At 41.8% G+C, this 21,816-nt stretch overlaps 1 protein-coding gene across 1 annotated transcript; it reads right to left on the reverse strand.

Annotated features, from left to right (window-relative positions):
- Positions 1-13,033: 13,033 nt before the first annotated feature.
- Positions 13,034-19,612, reverse strand: NXPH3 (neurexophilin 3). The gene is made up of 2 exons (XM_044299223.1): positions 19,163-19,612; positions 13,034-14,522 (listed from the first exon to the last, which is right to left on the reverse strand). The coding sequence occupies exons 1-2, from the start codon at positions 19,214-19,216 to the stop codon at positions 13,773-13,775; spliced, it is 804 nt and encodes a 267-aa protein (XP_044155158.1). The 5' UTR covers positions 19,217-19,612; the 3' UTR covers positions 13,034-13,772.
- Between the last annotated feature and the right edge of the window lie 2,204 nt (positions 19,613-21,816).

The following is a 21,816-nucleotide window of genomic DNA, read 5'->3' on the forward strand; positions in this document are numbered from 1 at the left end:
GTGTCAGGGTACTCCTACCTGGATACGGCTAGACCCCGGACTTTGGCTCCAAGCAATAAATAGGGGAAATAATTGAGGGATTTGAAGAAATAACTTGAGTCCAGACCTTGACATGAAGTTCAATGGCAGCTTTACTTGAATAAACGTTTCTCCAGTTTCAGGCTTTGTCTTGGTTCCAGCAGGCTTTAGCATTAAACTGGCAGGCAAACTTAACTCTGCTATAGATTTCTCTCACTCTTTGTTTCCTCTTTATGCTGCACTTCACTCTTGTAGTCGGACTTAAGTTCAGCCAAAAAGTAGGTTAGAATCCTGGCAGCTCCAACATGTAGTCTCAACCAGAACAAACCAGAACTGCCCCACTTCCTTCTGGTAGCAAGCAGGACTGGCCCATTTCTGCCCAAATGGGGGAGAATGGAATGGTAAGTTCCATCCTCTCTCTAAGGATAGCTCTGCCATTTATGCTGCCACCTGCTGGGGAACCAGGCACATTACATGTAATAAACTGTTACATAACAAGATTATGAATGCACATTGTGAAGGACCTGGAAACACATACATAAGATGACAATATATTAGCCCATTAGAGATAGTAGCAGGGTGCAGTAGTGGTAACACCACTCTGGGGTGTTACACTAGTAGTGGTGGTCGTGCTTGCACAATATAGGAAAATGCACCAGCCTAAGTGTGCTTCCATGATCCCAGCCACCAGAGAGGCTGACGCTTTTGCCTGTAGTGTGTAAGCACGACCACCAATGATGGATTCAAGGGTGATGTGTAACCTTGGAAACGAGCAGCATATAATGTGTTGGAAAAATGAATCCAGCAATGGAAGCAATATGGACAATCACAATACATTAGTAAGTGGCTTGTATCAACTTTCTCTACATGATAAATCCCATTTACTGAAGTGAGACAACCCCTTTGAAAGTGAACGTTCAGCCCTTTAGGTCTTAAAGCGTGAGTGGGTCACTGCTTCCTTACAAATCATGTCCTTACCTAAACGACCTTAGGAATGGAGTGCACTGTGAGGGACACATATTATAAATGCTAAGTATTATTCGATCTACAAAGGAGATAATTCCACCACTTTGAATCTCAGCCCCAAGAGAATTTACATGAAATTAATTTCCTTACATCTGCTGATCTTGTATCCTGACAGTCTGATTATAGATACACCAGTGAGTTCTTGTTATATTACAGACGGGGGTGGGTTCTTGAAATTTGAATTTTCTGTCCTATCATGAGTTTTGCATATGTACTACCGTCTCCTATTTATTATGTGGACAGGATTTCTTTACAGCGGAAATATTATGGACCACCGCATCTTCAGATCTGTTTGCTGAATTTAATGACCATGTTCTTTCTTTATTCGCTCTGTGTTATAACTTTATCAAGTTACGCTTTCACATTAGTGTGCAGAAGAAGCTCTCATCCAGTCTCCATGGCTACCAAGAAGCTTCGAGAATGATGGAGAGAAGTCATCATTGGGACTTTAATGTGTTGTCCGCTTTTGGAAACCTCTTATGAAAAGCAATTTTAGGGCACCTTGCCTATTACTCACTGAAAAAAGTGGCCTAAACAGGTGAAAATGTTCCAAACCCAGACACTGTAGCGCGTCTATAACCGGGGGAGCGATTCCTCCGCATGCGGTCTGCAGACAACGGCAATCCCCAGCAAAAAATGCGTACAATGGAGGATGCCGGGGCGGACTGCATGCACCACAAGAACATCAGGAACATATCGAAGCCCCTTATGCACCATGTCACGGTGTCTCAGTATGCATGGGGTCCTACCACTCAACTGCCCGTGGTGTGTGAACAGGGTCTGAACCAACTCACAGCCAAACTCTCACATACCTCCATAGTGGTATAACCAATGCACTGTGAGGTAGGATAAGGCTGTGAGCCGCACCCACAACAGACCAAAATAAAGTGGCACATTCCATACACATAAGGACAAAAACTCACTGAAAAAAAAACGGGCCTAAAACGGGTGAAAATGTTCCTAACCCAGACACTGTAGGGTGTCTATAACCGGGGGAGCGATTCCTCCGCATGCGGTCCGCAGACAACGGCAATCCCCAGCAAAAAATGCATACAATGGAGGATGCTGGGGCGGACCGCATGCACCACAAGAACATCTTGCACAAAATGATACATTGTGCAGATAAAAAAAAATATACATACACAATTCACTGCAAAAAATGCACCAAAATGATATGCAACTGATAATATCTTCCAGTCAGAAACATATCCGAGCCCCTCATGCACCACGTCACGGTGTCTCAGCACGCATGGGGTCCTAACACTCAATTGCCCGTGGTGTGTGAACAGGGTCTGAACCAACTCACAGCCAACATCATGCGTGCTGAGACACGGTGACGGGGTGCATGAGGGGCTCCGATATTTTCCTGACTGGAAGATATTGGCAAAGTTCTCAGCTTTAAACATCGGCCTGAGGAATTAGCTAGTATTGTCAGTTGCGTATGATTTTGGTGCATTTTTTGCAGTGAATCATCTTGCCCATTACCTGTAGCCAAAATCAGTGGAAAGGTTCATTGGTGTCCAGGGCCGGTGCAAGGATTTTTGCCAACACAAGCGAAGCTACATTTTGGCACCCCCCTCGCAGCTCACCTGGCCCTGGTCCCGTCTGCTACATCTGGCTTCTCTGTGTGGTCCTGGTATCTTCTCTCTGCTTCAGACAATCGCTCGTTTGAGGACCGTATTTTTTGCCCTCTAAGACGCACTGGCCCATAAGACGCACCTAGGATTTAGAGGAATATAATAAGAAAAAAATATTTTCCATTGCACCTCAGGTCAGACCAGCAATCAGACCCCTAATGTTAATCAGACTTCAGCTCACAGCCCCAATAAGACCCCCAATGTTAATCATACCTCAGATCAGACCCCCAATGCCTCAGATCAGCCCCCCATGTCAGCCACCATGCCCCAATGTCAGCCATCATGCCCCCATGTCAGCCATCAGCCCCCCATGTCAGCCATCAGCCCCCCCATGTCGACCATCATGCCCCCATGTCGGCCATCATGCCCCATGTCGGCCATCATGCCCCCATGTCGGCCACTATGTCCCCATGTCGGCCATCAGCCACCCATGTCGGCCATCATGCCCCCCCATGTCAGCCCAAAAATATGGGGTATTTAAAAAAAAAAGTTTCATTTTTCCGCCCCCTCCCCCCGTCTCTGTGCCCATGAGACAGCCGCTTGCAGGGCCGGTTCTGTCATAAGGCTCCCCAAGCGGCTGCACAATTAACTTGCTAACTTACATTTACCTCGCTGAGCCTATGTGCCGAGCAGCACCGGCCGCCCCCCGTCCTCACTCACAGAGCGGCACGCAGCAGCACTCTGAACTACGAGACCCTGGTGTATTTAAATCTCATTTAGCATGTCTTTCAGAAAAGTTTCTCCTGGGATTCGAACTTGCGACCTTTCACATCTGAGGCAAGGCATTTACCCACACAGCTATGAAAGCTGTATTGCCAGTTACTTAAAAAAATAAAAAATAAAATATAAGACTTCTACTATAGATAACTTTGATACCTAGTGTACATACACATGACAGCTGCCCCAGCACACTGTGTATGGATGTAGCAGAGCTGGGTGTGTTGGGGCAACTGTCATGTGTATGGTTGTACCCTAGGTATCAAAGTTATCTACAGTAGAAGTCTTATATATATTTTTTTTAACTAACTGGCTATATAGCTGTGTGGGTAAGTGCTTTGCCTTTGATACTGTAGGTCATGGGTTCGAATCCCATTACAAACTTTTATGAAAGACAGGCTAAATAAGAACACGAGCACCAAATCTTCAACACTAGAGGGTGCTAGGAACACAGGAAGAGGAAGAAGCTGCATTGCATCGCTGACATGGAGGTAAGTATACATTTTATTTATTTATTTTTTTAAATACCGGACTGTTACTTTACTGCCATTCTATTGGCACCATGATACTGGCACATGGAGGGGGGAGGAGAGAGGCACTTGATACTGGCACATTAGGGGGCAGGGGGAGAGGATGGCACTATGATATTGGCACATGGGGGGGCAAGAAATGGATATTAATCATGAGGGGCAGAAATGTGAAATGATGGGGGGGGGGGCAAGAAAAGAATATGAATCATGAGGGGCAGAAATGTGAAATGATGGGGAGGCAAGAAATGGACATGAATCATGAGGGGCAGAAATGTGAAATGATGGGGGGCGCCAAAATGTAGATTTGCTTGTGTTGACAAAAATCCTTGCACTGGCCCTGGCCGCTTGGTTTGCCTTATTATAGCGCCGGCCCTGTTGGTGTCCAAAAATTAGCCATGTTTGGGCTGAGGGTGAGACTGTGTGAGATAGTCAATGGCTGAGGCTGTGGAAGAAATATGAGTTTGATAGTTATCATATCATATGTGGACATCCTAGTTCTGGATGATGACTATTGACCCACATCTTGTTGCTCATACACATTGGCTATAAGCAGATACCTGCAAAGTGCGCACAATATAGAGTGATAGTCCCAGGGCAAAGATCATCAGGAAGGAACAATGTTAGAATTTTTTGGAGACTCTATAGCTGATAATCTCTACTTATAAAAATATAACTGAAAATCGGGGTCTAAGACCTTATTTTAGTAAGAAAATATTGTACCACAAGTTGTGAAATATCCTGCTGCATATTACACAATACAACCGTGTGATGAAAGGCATTGTATGCATTGGGTAATCCATTTTTCACTCATTCATTCGATTATCAGCAACATCTTTACACAGGCAGATTATCACTAACGAGCGTTTGTACGAATGCTCGTTAGTGATAATCTACCTGAACATCGGACAGTGTAAACAGGCCTTAAGCTGAATATAGAGTGTTCTGCTGCTGGGACCCACAATGATCAGCTGAGACTGTGGAGGAAACCTAGCAGCAAGTGCGACCATGGCATCTAAGTGGTCATTTACTGGGAGCAAGATATGGTGATGAAATGCATTTGTTTGCTATAGCACCTGGGAACCTTCTGATGGCCCTCAGGCCTGTCATTGTTCAGTTCCTATTAAGCCCATGATTGGTTGACATCAAACCTCTAGGGGGCTAAAAAAACAAACAAAGGTAAAACTGTAGACATAGAAACATAGAATGTGTTGGCAGATAAGTACCATTTGGCCCATCTAGTCTGCCCAATATACTGAATACTATGAATAGCCCCTGGCCCTATCTTATATGAAGGATGGCCTTATGCCTATCCCATGCTTGCTTAAACTCCTTCACTGTATTTGCAGCTACCACTTCTGCAGGAAGGCTATTCCATGCATCCACTACTCTCTCAGTAAAGTAATACTTCCTGAGATTACTTTTAAACCTTTGCCCCTCTAATTTAAAACTGTGTCCTCTTGTAGCAGTTTTTCTTCTTTTAAATATTCTCTCCTCTTTTACCTTGTTGATTCCCTTTATGTATTTAAAAGTTTCTATCATATCCCCTCTGTCTCGTCTTTCTTCCAAGCTATACATGTTAAGGTCCTTTAATCTTTCCTGGTAAGTTTTATCCTGCAATCCATGTACCAGTTTAGTAGCTCTTCTCTGAACTCTCTCCAAAGTATCAATATCCTTCTGAAGATATGATCTCCAGTACTGAGCACAATACTCCAAATGAGGTCTCACTAGTGCATTTCCTGCTGCTCTATGACATTGTCTGCCTACCTTTAAGTCTTCTGAAATAATGACCCCTAAATCCCTTTCGACAGATACTGAGGTCAGAACTGTATCACTGATTGTATATTCTGCTCTTGGGTTTTTACGCCCCAGGTGCTTTATCTTGCACTTATCAACATTAAATTTTAGTTGCCAGATTTTTGACTATTCCTCTAGTTTTCCTAAATCCTTTTCCATTTGGTGTATCCCTCCAGGAATATCAACCCTGTTACAAATCTTTGTGTCATCAGCAAAAAGACACACCTTACCATCGAGGCCTTCTGCAATTTCGCTGATAAAGATATTAAACAATATGGGTCCCAGAACAGATCCCTGAGGTACCCCACTGGTAACAAGACCATGGTCTGAATATACTCCATTGACTACAACCCTCTGTTGTCTGTCCCTCAGCCACTGCCTAATCCATTCAACAATATGGGAGTCCAAGCCCAAAGACTGCACTTTATTGATAAGCCTTCTATGTGGGACAGTATCAAAAGCCTTACTAAAGTCTAGATAAGCAATGTCTACTGCACCTCCGCCATCTATTATTTTAGTCATCCAATTTAAAAAATCTATAAGATTAGTTTGACATGATCTCCCTGAAGTAAACCCATGCTGTTTTTCATCTTTCAATCCATGGGATTTTAGATGTTCCACAATCCTCTCCTTAAGTATGGTTTCCATTAATTTCCCCACTATTGATGTCAGGCTTACTGGCCTATAGTTGCCCGATTCCTCCCTACTACCTTTCTTGTGAATGGGCACAACATTTGCTAATTTCCAATTTTCTGGGATTACTCCTGTTACCAGTGATTGGTTAAATAAATCTGTTAATGGTTTTGCTAGTTCACCGCTGAGCTCTTTTATTAGCTTTGGGTGTATCCCATCAGGCTCCTGCGACTTATTTGTATTAATAAAGTTTTTTTTTTTATATATATATAAAAACAAGAAACAAAAAGAATTAAAAATTTGTGAAGCGAACGCATAAATACCCACACTCGATCCTGACCCATTCATTTACATGAGCGATTTTTTCGTGCATCAGTTCTGCGTTGCGTGAGAATCGCAGCATGTTCTATATTCAGCGTTTTTCACGCAGCCCTGGCCCCATAAAAGTGAATGTTGCTTCAGTGAAAAACGCATTGCATCCGGAAGCAAGTGCGGATGCAATGCGTTTTTCACTGATGGTTGCTAAGAGATGCTGTTTGTAAACCTTCATTTGTTTTTCACGCGCATGAAAAACGCATCAAAACACATTGCACCCGCGCGGAAAAAACTGAACAACTAAACTCAATTGCAGACAAAACTGACTGAACTTGCTTGCAAAATTGTGCGAGTTTTACTGAACGCACCCAGAGCCATTCCGTATTGTTTGTGTGAAAGAGGCCTTACACAGCTATGTAGATGGAGATATAAATAAGTGATGGGTGCCAGAATATGACGGTGCACAAAAACAAAATTGTTTTTAAAGAATTAAAACGTAACTACGGTATATAAATTTGGTATCACTGTAAGTGTACTGACCCGCAGAATAAAGTTAACATGTAATTTTTACTGCACAGTGAATGCCGTAAAAATGAAACCCATAAAACTACGGAGGAATTGCGTTTTATACCAATTACACCTCATTTTTATTTTATTCCAGGTTTCCACTACATTGTTAAGTGTTGCTGTCAAAAACTACAACTTGTCCTTCGAAAAAAAGCACTCATACGAATATGGGAACAAAAAAAATAAAGTTATGGCTTTCGGAGGGCAGGGATGGCTGTGTCAGGTAGGCCATGCTGCAGTATATAGGCACATTTTTTTTAAATTAAGGTCCAACGTAATACAGAAATTCCTCTACACGCCAAGTTTGGGCTTATCCTATATGGTCTGAATTATCAGCACTTACAGGTAATATAGTATTAGTCGTCATTTTAATTTACTGAAATATATTTCAGCACGACCCCCCTATGTTGAGCCTTAATGAGTACATCTGCTTTAGTCCTAATCGAATATTGTTTGACATATGGCACACAACATGGACCGCAACACCCTTCACAATATGGTTCAGAGCATAAATAAAAATGCTGTTATAATAATGGCTTAAAGAAGTCAGAATTGGATAAGAATCTACAAGCTGCAACCTAGTCTATCTGCTCTGTAATAGCATACACTGCCTCTCCATGACTCAGGATTAAAAAAAGAAACCTGCAATGATTTGATCTCATTGCACTTTGAAGGAGGCTTGCCATGGTGTGTTAGGGGAAGGGTGTCAGATTATAACACTCATTTTTGGACTGGAATTGCAGATCAATTCTTTGCCATTAAGAGTTTTAGAAATCTTTACCACTGATTGCATATAAAAAAAAAAGAAAAAAAAAAAGGACATCGATTGCAGTACCACTAATGGCTACTAGGTGGCGATACCTAAAGGTCTTGGATTTTTACAATGTTGCATTTTTTTTTCCAATTATTTTAGGAAAGACTCTTGGGGCAAAAAAATTGTCAGCTGGTGTTTTTAGTTGACATAGGCAATGTAGTGCATCGTCACACTGACATTACATGGTATTTACACAATTGTAACCTAAAAGTTAAAAAAAAAACATATTCTATTATCGGTACTCACATGCAAAGCTCCTTTCTTAATGTGTACAACCTCCTCACAACCAGTGGTCTCATGGTTTTAGAGGCTGGAGCTATGAAATGAAGTCTCGGGAAGAAAGCATAGATATAGGCAGAGGTGTAATACAATATCTGTAACAGACCCTTCACCTTCCACGTAACATTTAGGGCTCATGCACACGACCGTATTTTCTTTCCGTGTCTGTTCCTTTTTTTTGCGGACCGTATGAGGAACCATTCATTTCAATATGTCCGCCAAAAAAATGGAAGTTACTCCGTGTGCATTCTGTTTCCGTATGTCCATATTTCTGTTCCGCAAAAAAATAGAACATGTCCTATTATTGTCCACATTACGGAAAAGAATAGTACTATTCTATTAGGGGCCAGCTGTTCCGTTCCACAAAATACAGAATGCACAAGGACGTCATCTGTTTTTTTGCTGATCCGTTTTTTGCGGACTACAAAATACATAGGGTCGTGTGCATGAGCCCTTAAAATACTGTTTTTGTGTCTGAGGGGCTTTGGATCCCTTTTGGCACCAAGTTCCAGATGCATAAAAGATTGGAACATCTCTTTAAACCCTGCAATTGATATATACATTTGCAAATACAGTATGTTATTGGAAGAAGGGGTTCTGCAGTTTGTTTAAACTAATAATCTATCCTCTGGCCTTCTCACTGTTTACCACAGATCCAATGACATCACGACTAGTATCAACTTGGCTGGGCGGGGCTAAGGTCTGTTCACTTGAATAGAGCCTAGCCGCGCCCAGGCCAGTTGATACTAGTCGTGACGTCACTGGGCCTGTGGTAAACAGTAAGAAGGTTGTGGTGCTCATGGAGCGCCGCCGCCTTCTCAAACAGCTGATCGGCGGGGGTCCTGTGTGTCGGACCCCCGCTGATCAGATGCTGATGATCTATCCAGAGGATAGAATTTGCCTAGTTTTAGCATTCTGCTTGAATTTCACTTTTTTTCTAAGTTAATGGATTTCCCCTTTATTTGACCGATATATAACCACCCTGTTCTTCCCTTTTTGGTAGGAGTGGGCTGGTCCAACTTCCTGTCTGGTGGGGGAGTTCATGTCTATTGAGCGAGGAAAGAGAAAGCAAGTCCATGTGTTCCTTCTCCATAGGCCTCAGGATCCATAAACAAACTGATCTCTGCAAGACTTACTGCTTCTGCTACAGAAAAAGCAAGAAAGAGAGAAATATTAATAAGAACTCAGAATCTGCATAGCCAAGCATAGGAGTCAGCAAGGTAACCTGTGACTTCAGCTAACTAGGATTTGCTGCTTGTGAGGGATTACAGTTAAAACACCCATCACACTTAGGCCTCATGCACACGGCCGTTGTTTTGGTCTGCATCCAAGCCGCCATTGTGGCGGCTCAGATGCGGACCCATTCACTTCAATGGGGCCGCTAAAGATGCGGACAGCACTCCGTTCCGTGGCCCGGTTAAAAAAATATAACATGTCCCATTCTTGTCCATGCTTTGCGGACAAGAATAGACATTTATATTAAAGGCTGTCCGTGCTGTTCCGCAAATTGTGGAACACGCATGGATGCCATTCGTGTTTTGCGGATCTGCGATTTGCGGACCGCAAAACACACCACGGTCGTGTCCATGAAGTCTTAACCAGGTCCTGGCCAGATGTGCCTCTAAAGACCTGTATCCACAGTGCACACTACAGTCATACTTGCCAGATTACAGTTCCTAGTCAGAGATTCTTGAGAGAGAGAATTTAGTAAGATAGAATACCAAGAGTGCCATTATTTGTCACTGTGCCAGCCACCATACTTTACCATCTGGGAAAAGGATTGTGTACAGATTATTGTTGGATGTACTACAACTCCTATTTTGAACTCAAGTAAAATGAGACTTTATTCTTCCATCTCTGGCCTGATTTCCTGACTCCTACCACACCATACACTGGGCATTGCATTACTATACTGCCAGCCAGGCACCCATACAACTACCAACATCAAGAGCACCCCAAAATACCATTAGGCAGAAGCCCCAACTACAGGGAGTGCCCCGAGGGAAGAAAGGGTGCACCCTTCTTATTAGCACAGCTACAATACTATAACTAGTAATTCTTTGAGGTTCCTGGGAATGGGACTGTCACATGTATGAATTCTTCTTTATATTCATTAACCCATGCTTTCCCCCAACCGATACACTCCTATGCCTAGTGTGGGACTAGAGAGGATGGAACATGATACAGAAATTCCCTCTTTGGTTTCTTTGAATCCCTGTGCCTCGCTCCACCCCCTCAGGAAATATATCAGATTTGCCCAAACACAGAAATATCCAAATACATACAATACGTAAGAGATTTTATTACCCCAGACATCTCTGTACCTTTGCTCTGGAATCCCCTGACTCTGACTTACTGTTCGACATCTTCAAGTTTTCCTGTATCATAAAGATTGACTGATGTTTGTGCCCTCCCTAATAACATCTCGGCATTCATGCCATGAGTCTCAATAACCAGTTCTTTCCTTGATCTCGACACACATTTGACCGGATGACAGGCAGATAATCATGCGTTGCTCTGTCAGTCACATGGCACCCTTGTCACCTGTCACCCAACCTTCATTGACTGCGTAGACTGTCAGGTCAGAGGAGACAGCAGGATGAATTATATCTGGTACTTGAGCAATTAAACCTCGGGGAAGACATTAATATTGGCTAATTTTGGAAAATGGCTGTCTTCTGTGTAGAGGTAACAGGTACACTTTAATAAAGAAAGATGTGAGGTAACAGTAGTGGAGGGCAACGTAATACATAGAAAAAGGAGACATGAAGAGGAGGGAGGGGGGTTGAAGATGGATGTTGTGCTACTGCAGAACAGCTGCTGTTGGGATCAGTACAGAAAGATGCTGAGCTGGGGACGTGCGGACTGGTAATTAGTGATTAATAGGCGCAGCTACTGGGATCACACACACTGTTCTGCCTATGTGTCTATGCGTTTGTAGTATATGTATGTGTGTATATATGCTCTATATATACACCGGTATATAGACTCATAATGTGCTACCTTATGCCCTTCCTACATTTAATGACCCTGAGATACAGCACAGATGATAATAAAGAGACCATTAAGAAAAAAAACTTTCATACACAGACACGTACAGTCGGTGGATCATTTATTTTTCACAGACAGATTTTTCTGTTTTCCGATTAAGGTACAGAGATATTTTTCATATTGCACAGAGCCCCAATAATGATATAGCCAACGTCCCCCACCCCCTTACACAAGGTATAGTCGTAAAACACCAAGGTTAACAGAAGACTCTCCCAGGCCTATTGAAGGTATTGCAGGCTGATCTGGCAAGAAATGAGTTAATGGCATCGGCCTCCTCCTGAAGAATGATGCAATGACATGTCCCATGAGAGAGAAAATGACAGTGACTTTTAATGGGTTAACACAGATGTGTCACCGTTGACCCCAGAGAGGAGGGAAACCTTTTTGCAATTTTGTGTATTTTTTTCTATTGCTCCCCTATAACGAATAATATACTTTTCATCTGGAAAATAAAGTCTCATCTACAGTATATAATACACATCATACATGATATCAGTAATAACTATCACAACCCATGAAATCTTAGCTTTAGGTTGTAATAATTCTGTAGCCCCGTTTCTTTTTAAATACGTTTGTGTGAGGAAAGCTCCTCACTATCTAATATACCAGTATATTCACATTGTATATTGCCATAAAGTCTGCTTTGGTGATAAAAAGAAACCATATGGGTTTTTTCCCCATTACACCTGTCCTCCTAAGGGCTGATGGTTGACAATACAACCTTCTATGAATTAGTCAGCCCTTAATACCATTTCAGCCTGATGTGCCTTGGTCAATAACAGTGGGTTAAGGACCTAAAATAACCACCTTAACGGGTAAACTCATCTGTAGACAGTGAAGGCCACCCTTGAAAGGCTGAATCCATACATTGTGTATGGCTGGCTAGTAGTAATATTGCTAAGACATTCATTTTCTGGGTGTCCCACATATTCAAGAGGTTGTCCAGTTAACAGTCTATTAGCTAAAGTTTACAGATGGTTCCAAATTGTGTTCCTGAATCAGACTGGGTCAAGTTATGCATTATTTTCGTAGCAGGTGGGTACTATGAGGAAACAAGGATAGGCAACACAACCCAGAACTCACAATGAGTCATTTGGTAGTATTCAGTAGAGGGCCCCGCATTATTGATTACATAATGGCAAGGGGATTTCTAGAATCAGGCAGTCCAATTATGAAAATACAATGAAGACCACCGTCTTTAGAGATGTCATTGCTTCCCATGCTCTCATGCAGAAAGCTAGAACATATGGTCCACTGTATATAGTAGACACGTAACAACTCCTTAAAGCTTTCCCGTGGCATAAGAGGAACCTGTATACATATAAGCCTAATACAATGAATTACAATACCTCCCAGAGCAGAAATGTTATTTTGATTAAAGGCGAGAGGTAAGAAAGTAATTGATGTAGCTTATTACATGACTGTTCAAATTACTTTATCATAGGGATCATGTCTATATGAAGTCTGACAGGCATATAGATAGTGATGTGTGCAGTATGAAACAGGAAAATGTAAATTAGAATTGTTGCATCAGCTCCATATAACTTACTATCGGGGGGGGGGGGGGGGGTAGGTCGTAATATAGTCGCATCTGATTATTTTTTGGGAGACTTTTTTTTCTCATGTAATAAATACACTGATTATTTCTCAGATTTTATTTTACAATATGTATTTCTTGCCAGCCTCTCGATATTACCACTGCTTTCGATCACTTGTTGAATGGGAAGTTTACAGTTTTGGTGGCTTCTACTTGTATGATGATTGTATGTTTTTGTGCCTTTATAAAGTTCTATAGTCTCCATAGTTGTAGGATATGAGTTTTTTCACTACACATTAAGGCAACCCTCATGATGTAGATACACAGACAATACTGAACTACAAGATGGTCAGATGATGGTAAACAACAGTGATAATAAAACGGAGTCACAACTTGCAAATTGGCCAAATGGTCATACACAAGATATAAGATATTTGCTATGATGGATGGACAAGATAACTTGCAGTCAGCTGTTACTTTAACTTTACTTTAATGTTTGAAACCTCACTTCTAGATTTTTGGGTGTTACCCTAAATCTTTCTAGTAGGGTTTTCAGAAGATATAGTATTCAGAGACATAGTTAGGCCTCAAGACCACAACTTTTTCGGTGTCCAGGTGAATCTATGAGTTCATTTTATAGGGAGATAACAATATAGAATTTATATTTGTGTGTATATTGAAGTGGTTTAAATTTCACATCCAACACATCACTTACATAGCTTTCTGCCCACTGTCTCCACAAATACATACACCACAATGGACCAGACCAAGGCACAGGAAGTCCATAAAAGGTAGACCCAAAGTTAGACCAATATAGGCCATTCCACAGCTGTGAGCTCAATTTTTTGTCATCTTTAGCCCGAGGGTGAGTATGGAGAGCTGCTGTGATAGTTATAGTCCGGGCAGACCTTCTGCACTAGTCTATAATCTGTTGTGTAAAATGAGACATAAACACAAACAATCTTGAATGGGTGAGAGCATGTCCATGAGACCTTGCTACGAGTTTGCTGTTGGTGGCAGGTCTTTGACGGGTCGTGAGGACATAAACCTGTCTTAATTGCTTTATCTACTTTTTCAAATTCCACTCGACAATTAAAGATTTTTGATTCCTTTGCTTCTGCATACATCTGCTGCTCCAAATCAAAATCAAGGACTTTAGATGGTGGGACAAGACTGACAGAAACATTCCCCTGGCCTGTAGAATTGTGGAGAAAGTAGACACTGAAGGACCCGTTCCCATGATCCACCACTTTTCCTGTGATGAGAAGGTTGAGCTTTACTGTCTTGATATTGGAATAGAAGTCCCCCCAACCAAAGACTTTCTTGGCTCTTCCTGTTGACCTTAGTACAGACTGACGTCGAATCCGAGCTGGTATTGGGGGTTCTGAATTATGACCCAGCTCTGAAAGGCTGTTCAGGACATCCCAGAATTCCGGAGAGTTGGAGAGAAGTTGAAGGATAGTGGAGTTCAAGGGGCTTGAGTTACGAGACCGGGATGGAGAAGAAGACCGTCTCCTAGGAATTCGAGGCCTGGAATGGGATTTTGTATCTGTCTGGTCTTCATCATCTGGGTCAGTAGAAGAATCTTCTTGGCCACAGATCACCTGAAGATAAAAAATACATATATCAGAAGAAAAAAAATTTAATTATGTCTCAGTCAACCAGAAAGTGTTCCTTCCCTTTCCCCTGTGTTTCTTCTTCAATGTCTTCTATTTTTTTATTCTCCCTCCGCTCCTTTCTGTTATTGATAGCCTCTCACCTGAAATCCCCAGCAGTAACAGATGCTACAGCTGATAATTAGTGATACTGAGTACTAATCAGTGTAACCAGTTTAATGAGAGCTGAGTAATGTGCATCCACCTGACCTACACCCCCTGGGTATCACAATGTCAAAGAGGTACTTGAAAAAAGAGACCACTACACAATTCACAGACGCTGTGTGGTAACTGCAGATGTCACGAGAATATGCTTTTAGCAACCGAGGGCATAGGCTCTTAACATCACTATTCCAATGCTAACACCTTCATGGTAAAATATCATCTTGCTGTTCACACTTGCAGCATGCCATATAACCAACAGACATAGACAATGTACTAATATACAAAATGTATCATAAAAAGCCAGAGTAAGACATTAAAACAAATTTAGATTAATTGAGACCCAAGAGGCCATAGTATGAATGACTTCTTCAGAGGATTTTGTTTGATTTGAACCTATTAGGTGGTTTCTGCTCTCCTACCTGAGAGCAGGATATGATACAGAAAAAGAACATGAGCTCTGTGAAATATAGATTTATATGATTTGGAGCATGATTTCTGTGTAAATAGCAGAGTAAATCCTGACAGGACTACTAGAACTCCTAGGAGAGACAGTGAGAGTCCTGATTTCCCTACCCACACAGGATGACTGAGCGCTTTCCCTGAATCAGTGTGTGTATGCAGAGAGCTGTCAATCATCCAGTGTGGGTGGGGTTATCAGGACTCTCAGAGTCTCTTCTAAGAGTCCTCTCAGGATTTACTGCTTTTTAATCAGAAATCTTCCTCAAAGTCATATAAACCAATATATCACAGAGCTCTGATTATCTCCCTTTGTCATTTGCTACTCTCAGATAGGGCAGCAAGAATCACCTGACAGGTACACTTTAAAGGGGTTATCCCAGACCTATAATGCTCCCCATATGCCCGGGTCCCTCACACAGATTGTAGTTACCTCACTCTCCGGCACCCCGCGTCGCTTTTGATGCCGGCACAGACACCACTGCATCTCCCTGTCACGCGGATAAAAACAAGCGGCGATGGTGGTGGGGTGCAGCCTATAGCAGTGGGAACAAGCCTCTCCAGCATCACCCGCGATGCTAGGGAGACTCGTTCCAATTGCGGCCTGCTATTGGCTGCCCCACCCACGCCGGATATTTTCATCTGCGTGACGGGGAGATGCAGCGGTGTCCGTGCCGGCATCAGAAGCAACACGGATGCAGGGAAGGGAGTCAACTACAATCTGTGTGAGCGGCCCGGGCATATGGGGAGTATTATAGGTCTTGGATAACCCCTTTCAGTACAAGACAACACGAAGGGCCAACACTTTACATCTGGGTTCTTTAGAACCATTATTCCTGGACTGAGGAAGTGGTTGATTATTTGCATGCCTCTTTTACATATAGTCAGATAAGTAGCTACACCCCAGGCCTGTTGCCTGAGGGAGCCCAAAGACACCAGGGCCACAAAAGAAGATGCTAGTATTATATAGTACAGGGCTTACGGCAGGTGGGGTAGCTGTTACAGTTAAGAGGGCTCCATTACAATATTACATCTGCGGGCAGTTATATAGAGGTCCTCCAGCTATGGGAGCCATGTAAACAACATGGTTGTTTGAGTATCATCTCTGTAGGTGGGACAGGCCGCATGAATAATTATATCCACAACTGAAATAGTTAATTTTTTTTTTTTTTTACAAAAGGGGGATAACCATGGTGACAGATAGGAGGGGGCAGCTGGTTAATGAATTAAGTCCATAGGGAGTTATGTTGATTGAGAGCAACATAAAAGATACACAAGAGTGAACCTTGATACAAAAAAGGGCAGGGATATGGATCCTTTAAGATCACACAGAAGATTATAACAGCCTGGTAAATCCCACCAGACAGCAATAATAGAAGACAATAGTCCTCCTGCAATGATGACAGACCACTCTGACAACCTTAAACCGTCTGGCACACTCTAATGTATGCTCACGAAATAATACAGATGTATAACCAAGCCTATGAATGCATAATGTAGCAGATACATGAATGAGTTCAGCCCAACACATGATCGTAAAACATAAATTCTAATATGCAATTAATTGCTACATCAAAATAGGCTCAGAACTGCAGATCAATGGTGAAAAGCTGAAAATATAAAATAATGAGGCTCGTGCTGCCTCCTGACGGCAATGAATAATTAGTGACAATAGAAAAATTGCCAGATATTGAATTGCATAATCTCACAAGACAATAGCGGCCTGGAAAGTTTAATGAAAGCATCAAATGTTTCCTTGGGTTGGGGGCTATCTTTGTATTTTACACTATGGCAAGTGCAATAGAGATAAAAAAAACTATCACCTCTAATATCTTCTATTGGCTGTTGCCCCACAATTTCTGAAGTATGGCAATTTATGGAAACATACCCTGTAGTGTGCATCACAATGTCCTTCACGAAAATAAGATGCAGAGCAAGATCATTCAACCAATAACAAAATACCAATTATACAATATCATGATAGAAGTCAAGAGAAAAAAGAAGACAGCTACAAAATGGCAGTTACCGTAGAGGGTAGCATCTGCTAAATGATCCCACAGACCCATGGAGACCTACAAATGTTATACAGTCACACAATAACACAATTAGGTAGAAAAGGCAGCTCTGTATGAGCCTGTCCTGTATTCTGAGATCTGTCTTAGCAAGAACTTAAGACTGCCTGCACTGGTTCAGTGTAAGGGCAATGACAATTAGGAAAAACCTTGAAAGAACCTTAAAAACAACTCGACTCAAGTCAACATTAGAAACCACATCATTCTTAAGCTTATCCTTTTAGCTTACAATCAATAGGTCACTTTATATTGAAATCCACAACCTGTACCGCTATGTGAATAGGTCATGGTATGGTAGAACTTCTCATAAATGTCCTTATCATCTAGACTACAGGGTTGACCCAATGTATACATACCAATGGACACATTCACACCATGGATAAATGGCCTGAATTTTAAATAAGCCTCCTATTTGTCCATCTGGCTTCTTGTTAGGACAAGTATTTTACCCTAGAGGCCAGGTCAATATTGATGGGTCTTTGAAGGCCCCTTGCTACTGACAGGTATTAACCAGATCTAGTCTATGTTTATATCTAAAAATGCAAGCTAATTTGCCCAGTGAAGAGTCATTCATAATGAATTACATTTTGTCAATAGTTCCTAGCCCCACACAAGGCTAAGTATTTAACCTTTATGTAATTTTCGAGGTCAAGACATACTAATTAATTATCTGGTATATGGGATATAACCCACAAATTAGCTTTTGGGTTGAGACTAACAGTAGACTAGCCTCTTAGTAAATGCCCCTCTGACTATCTAAGCATATATTATTTTCTAATCATTAGAATATTATTGCATTTCTATAAATGATCAACTTCATTGATCGGTTACTTTGTATGTGATGAGACCTATCAAACGTCATTATCATCGGGTATCTTCTTCCATAAAAGATTCTTTAACCCTTTAACTGTGTCTCTCAGTTACATCTTACTGATCATAGGTGACACCACCTCTTTAACGAGTCAGTAGCATGACCATGGTTGTAGACCTTTCTTTTCTACTCAGAATCAGACCCCCTTAAACATGACCCAGTCAAATATGAAATTTTGTTTTGTCTGTAGACCTTTACTTCTTTACCAGAATGACCTTTTAGCACAATAAGCATCTCCGATCATATAGTCCATCCTCTAATAAACCTATAAAAAACATACACGGCACCCTGGTTTCATACTGGAGTGATAGTTTAACCCATGAAATGTCTGATACATGGTTCTGGCTATCAAAAATGTCCTGCTTTACAAACCAGACCTTGCTATTAGATCTCCCTGACTATAAATACAATTCTCTTATTAACCCCTGAATAGCACATCCAGTTGTCTAGAAGGACACTATCACAAGTCCTTGTATTAAGGTATATGATTCAGCCTGTTTGATCTACTAAATAATCTCCAATCTAAAGCTCTCTCCTCATCTGCGAGACGTTTTTTTTTTAACCCTTGTATCATCTAACTGACTCCAGAATCCCCCCCCCCCCCCACACCTTTATAATCCCCCTTCCAGAATCCTATAAGAAAATCTGTCTTTCACCATATTAGATTTATCCTGTCTGGGGCTTACATCGCTCTTGCCACATCACATACACCTCCAATCTTACATTTCCCACACGCCCCCTATATACTATCGTATGTGCATATGCTATCATATTATGTGACTTCAACCAGCAACAGGTAGACAGGGAATGTTTAACATAAGCCACCCAGCAGATATCCAGTCTGACCCACTGCTGCAGGCAGGAATGCCCAGGATATGTAGAACAGTAGAGCAGCAGGTGTGAGAACATACATTTAGGAGCGAGGGCACAAGACAGGGCACATAGAAGGGTATGAAACACATGACATGTATGGGGTGGCACAGCTGGGGGGTAGAAGCAGAGGTTCTCCTTCATGTACTACTTACCAGATAGATGCTGCCTTGAACCAGGAATATAAAGCAGCATTGCGTTAGCTGCATTTTGCTCAGTGGCTGAGTCTTGAGACGTACACTCACCTGCGTTCAGCATCCATGTGTATGCTGTGAATACACAGCTAGAGATATACACAGCCTGGATGCTCCTGACCACTCACTTGTGCTACTCCCTTGCCTTGCACTTCTCTACTCTCCCCCTCCCCTACATAGGTGACTGCCTTTTCGTCTCCACTTCTTCACTCTCTTTGACCATCACCTTGGTTCTTTCTACTCTTTTCCTTGCTTCTCCCCTGCTCTTGGCACTTGCTCTGTCTCGGCTGCCTCCTTCCACCTGCTCGCCTCTCTCCTTGCTTTCCTTGCCTGGTTGTCACACACCTTTCTCTTCTTCTCCAGTTCTCTCATTGGTTCGTGCCTTCTCTGCTGGTCCCCTAGCTTTCTCAGTCATCCCTCTCCTGCTAGGTCTAGGGCTCTCTCTTACTCAGGGTCTGACACCCGCTCCTGACTATCCCTCCCTCTTTCCTTGTGTTTTTCTCCCTCTCTCTCTATCTGACCTTCTATCTCCCTCCCTCTTTCTCTCCTCCCCTCAGACACTCTCCTACTGTCTGTCTGTCTCTCTCATTTTTCGTCCATGCCTCTGTACTAGTTACTCTCCCTCCTTTAGCCTACCTCTATACCTTTTCTTTATAGTGACCACCCTTTCTCTTTTATATTCTGTGCTTTTACTTACTATCATCCCTGTACCCTGTTCTATTTTATGTATGTAGTCTATTCTCTTACCACCCAGAGAGATACCCATGATTTATCTCCCTAAGGGATGGCATCCAACAATTAGACCTTCCGAGTCAATATAATGCCCCCTTTAACAACTGGTAGTGAACAGTATTTTGCTCATTTTTATAGACTGGACCAGGTTACCAATTCCTTTTACTCACCTCTCCCCCCACCCTTGTCCCTGCCTAACACTAGCAGGCTCTATCAGCCTCTTTCCTGATTATCCATGTCTCTCTCCCCCATCTCTCCCGCATTCACAGGGTCAATATGCCAGGTTAGAGACAAGGCTTTTCCAATTAAATTGATGTTTAGACAGACATTTTCATTCGCTGCGTGTTAGTACCAGGGAATAGAGGGGGCACCAGCCGCTACCCAGAGCTCCACATTCATTTGTAATTTACAATGAACAAACTGTATGGACTTAAATAAGCTATAATGAAGAAAGGAGGAGCAGAAACTTGCATTATTTTTTATAGAGGAATATCTGGAAAACTATAAAGTATATAAATATAAAATATGTTATCCCAAGTAATAAGAGGAGATATAGGGAGAAGTTATATGGAGTAATAGGAGGAGATATAGGGAGAGGTGATATGGATTAATAAAAGGAGATATAGGGAGAGATTATATGCAGTAATAGGAGGAGATATAGGGAGAGGTTATATGGAGTAATAGGAGGTGATATGGAGTAATAAGAGGAGATATAGGGAGAGATTATATGCAGTAACAGGAGGAGATATAGAAGGAGGTTATATGGAGTATTAGGAGGAGATATTGGGAGAGGTTATATGGAGTAATAGGAGGTGATATAGGGAGAAGTTATATGGAGTAATAGGAGGAGATATAGGAGAGGTTATATGGAGTAATAGGAGGAGATATAGGAAGATGCTATATGGAGTAATAGGAGGAGATATAGGGAGAGGTTATATAGAGTAATAGGAGGAGATATTGGGAGAGGTTATATGGAGTAATAGGAGGTGATATAGGGAGAAGTTATATGGAGTAATAGGAGGAGATATAGGAGAGGTTATATGGAGTAATAGGAGGAGATATAGGGAGATGTTATATGGAGTAATAGGAGGAGATATAGGAGAGGTTATATGGAGTAATAGGAGGAGATATAGGGAGATGTTATATGGAGTAATAGGAGGAGATATAGGAAGAGGTTATATGGAGTTATAGAAGGAGATATAGGGAGAGGTGATATGGAGTAATAGGAGGAGATATAGGGAGAGGTGATATGGAGTTATAGGAGGAGATATAGGGAGATGTTATATGCAGTAATAGGAGGAGATATAGAGGGAGGTTATATAGAGTAATAAGAGGAGATATAGGAAAGGTTATATGGAGTAATATGAGATATAGGGAGAAGTTATATGGAGTAATATGAGATATAGGTAGAAGTTATATGGAGTAATAGGAAATATAGGCAAAGGTTAAATGGAGTAATAGGATAAGATATAGGGAGAAGTTATATGGAGTAATAGGAGGAGGTATAGGGAGAGGTTATATGGAGCAATTGGAGATATAGGGAGGGGTTTTATAGAGTAATAGGCGGAGATATAGGGAGAGGTTATATAGTGTAATAAGAGGAGATATAGGGAAAGGTTATATTGAGTAATAGGAGGAGATATAGGGATAAGTTATATGGAGTAATAAGAGAGCTATAGGAAGAGGTTATATGGAGCAATAGGAGGAGATATACATAGAGGTTATATAGAGTAATAGGAGGAGAAATAGGTAGAGGTTATATGGAATAATAGGGTGAAATATAGGGAGAGGTTATATGGAGTAATATGAGAAGATATATGAAGAGGTTATATGGAGTAATAGGAGGCGATATAGGGGAGGTTATAAGGCATAATTGGAGGAGA

The sequence above is a fragment of the Bufo gargarizans genome, chromosome 6, assembly GCF_014858855.1.
Source record: "Bufo gargarizans isolate SCDJY-AF-19 chromosome 6, ASM1485885v1, whole genome shotgun sequence".
Classification (NCBI taxonomy): domain Eukaryota; kingdom Metazoa; phylum Chordata; class Amphibia; order Anura; family Bufonidae; genus Bufo; species Bufo gargarizans.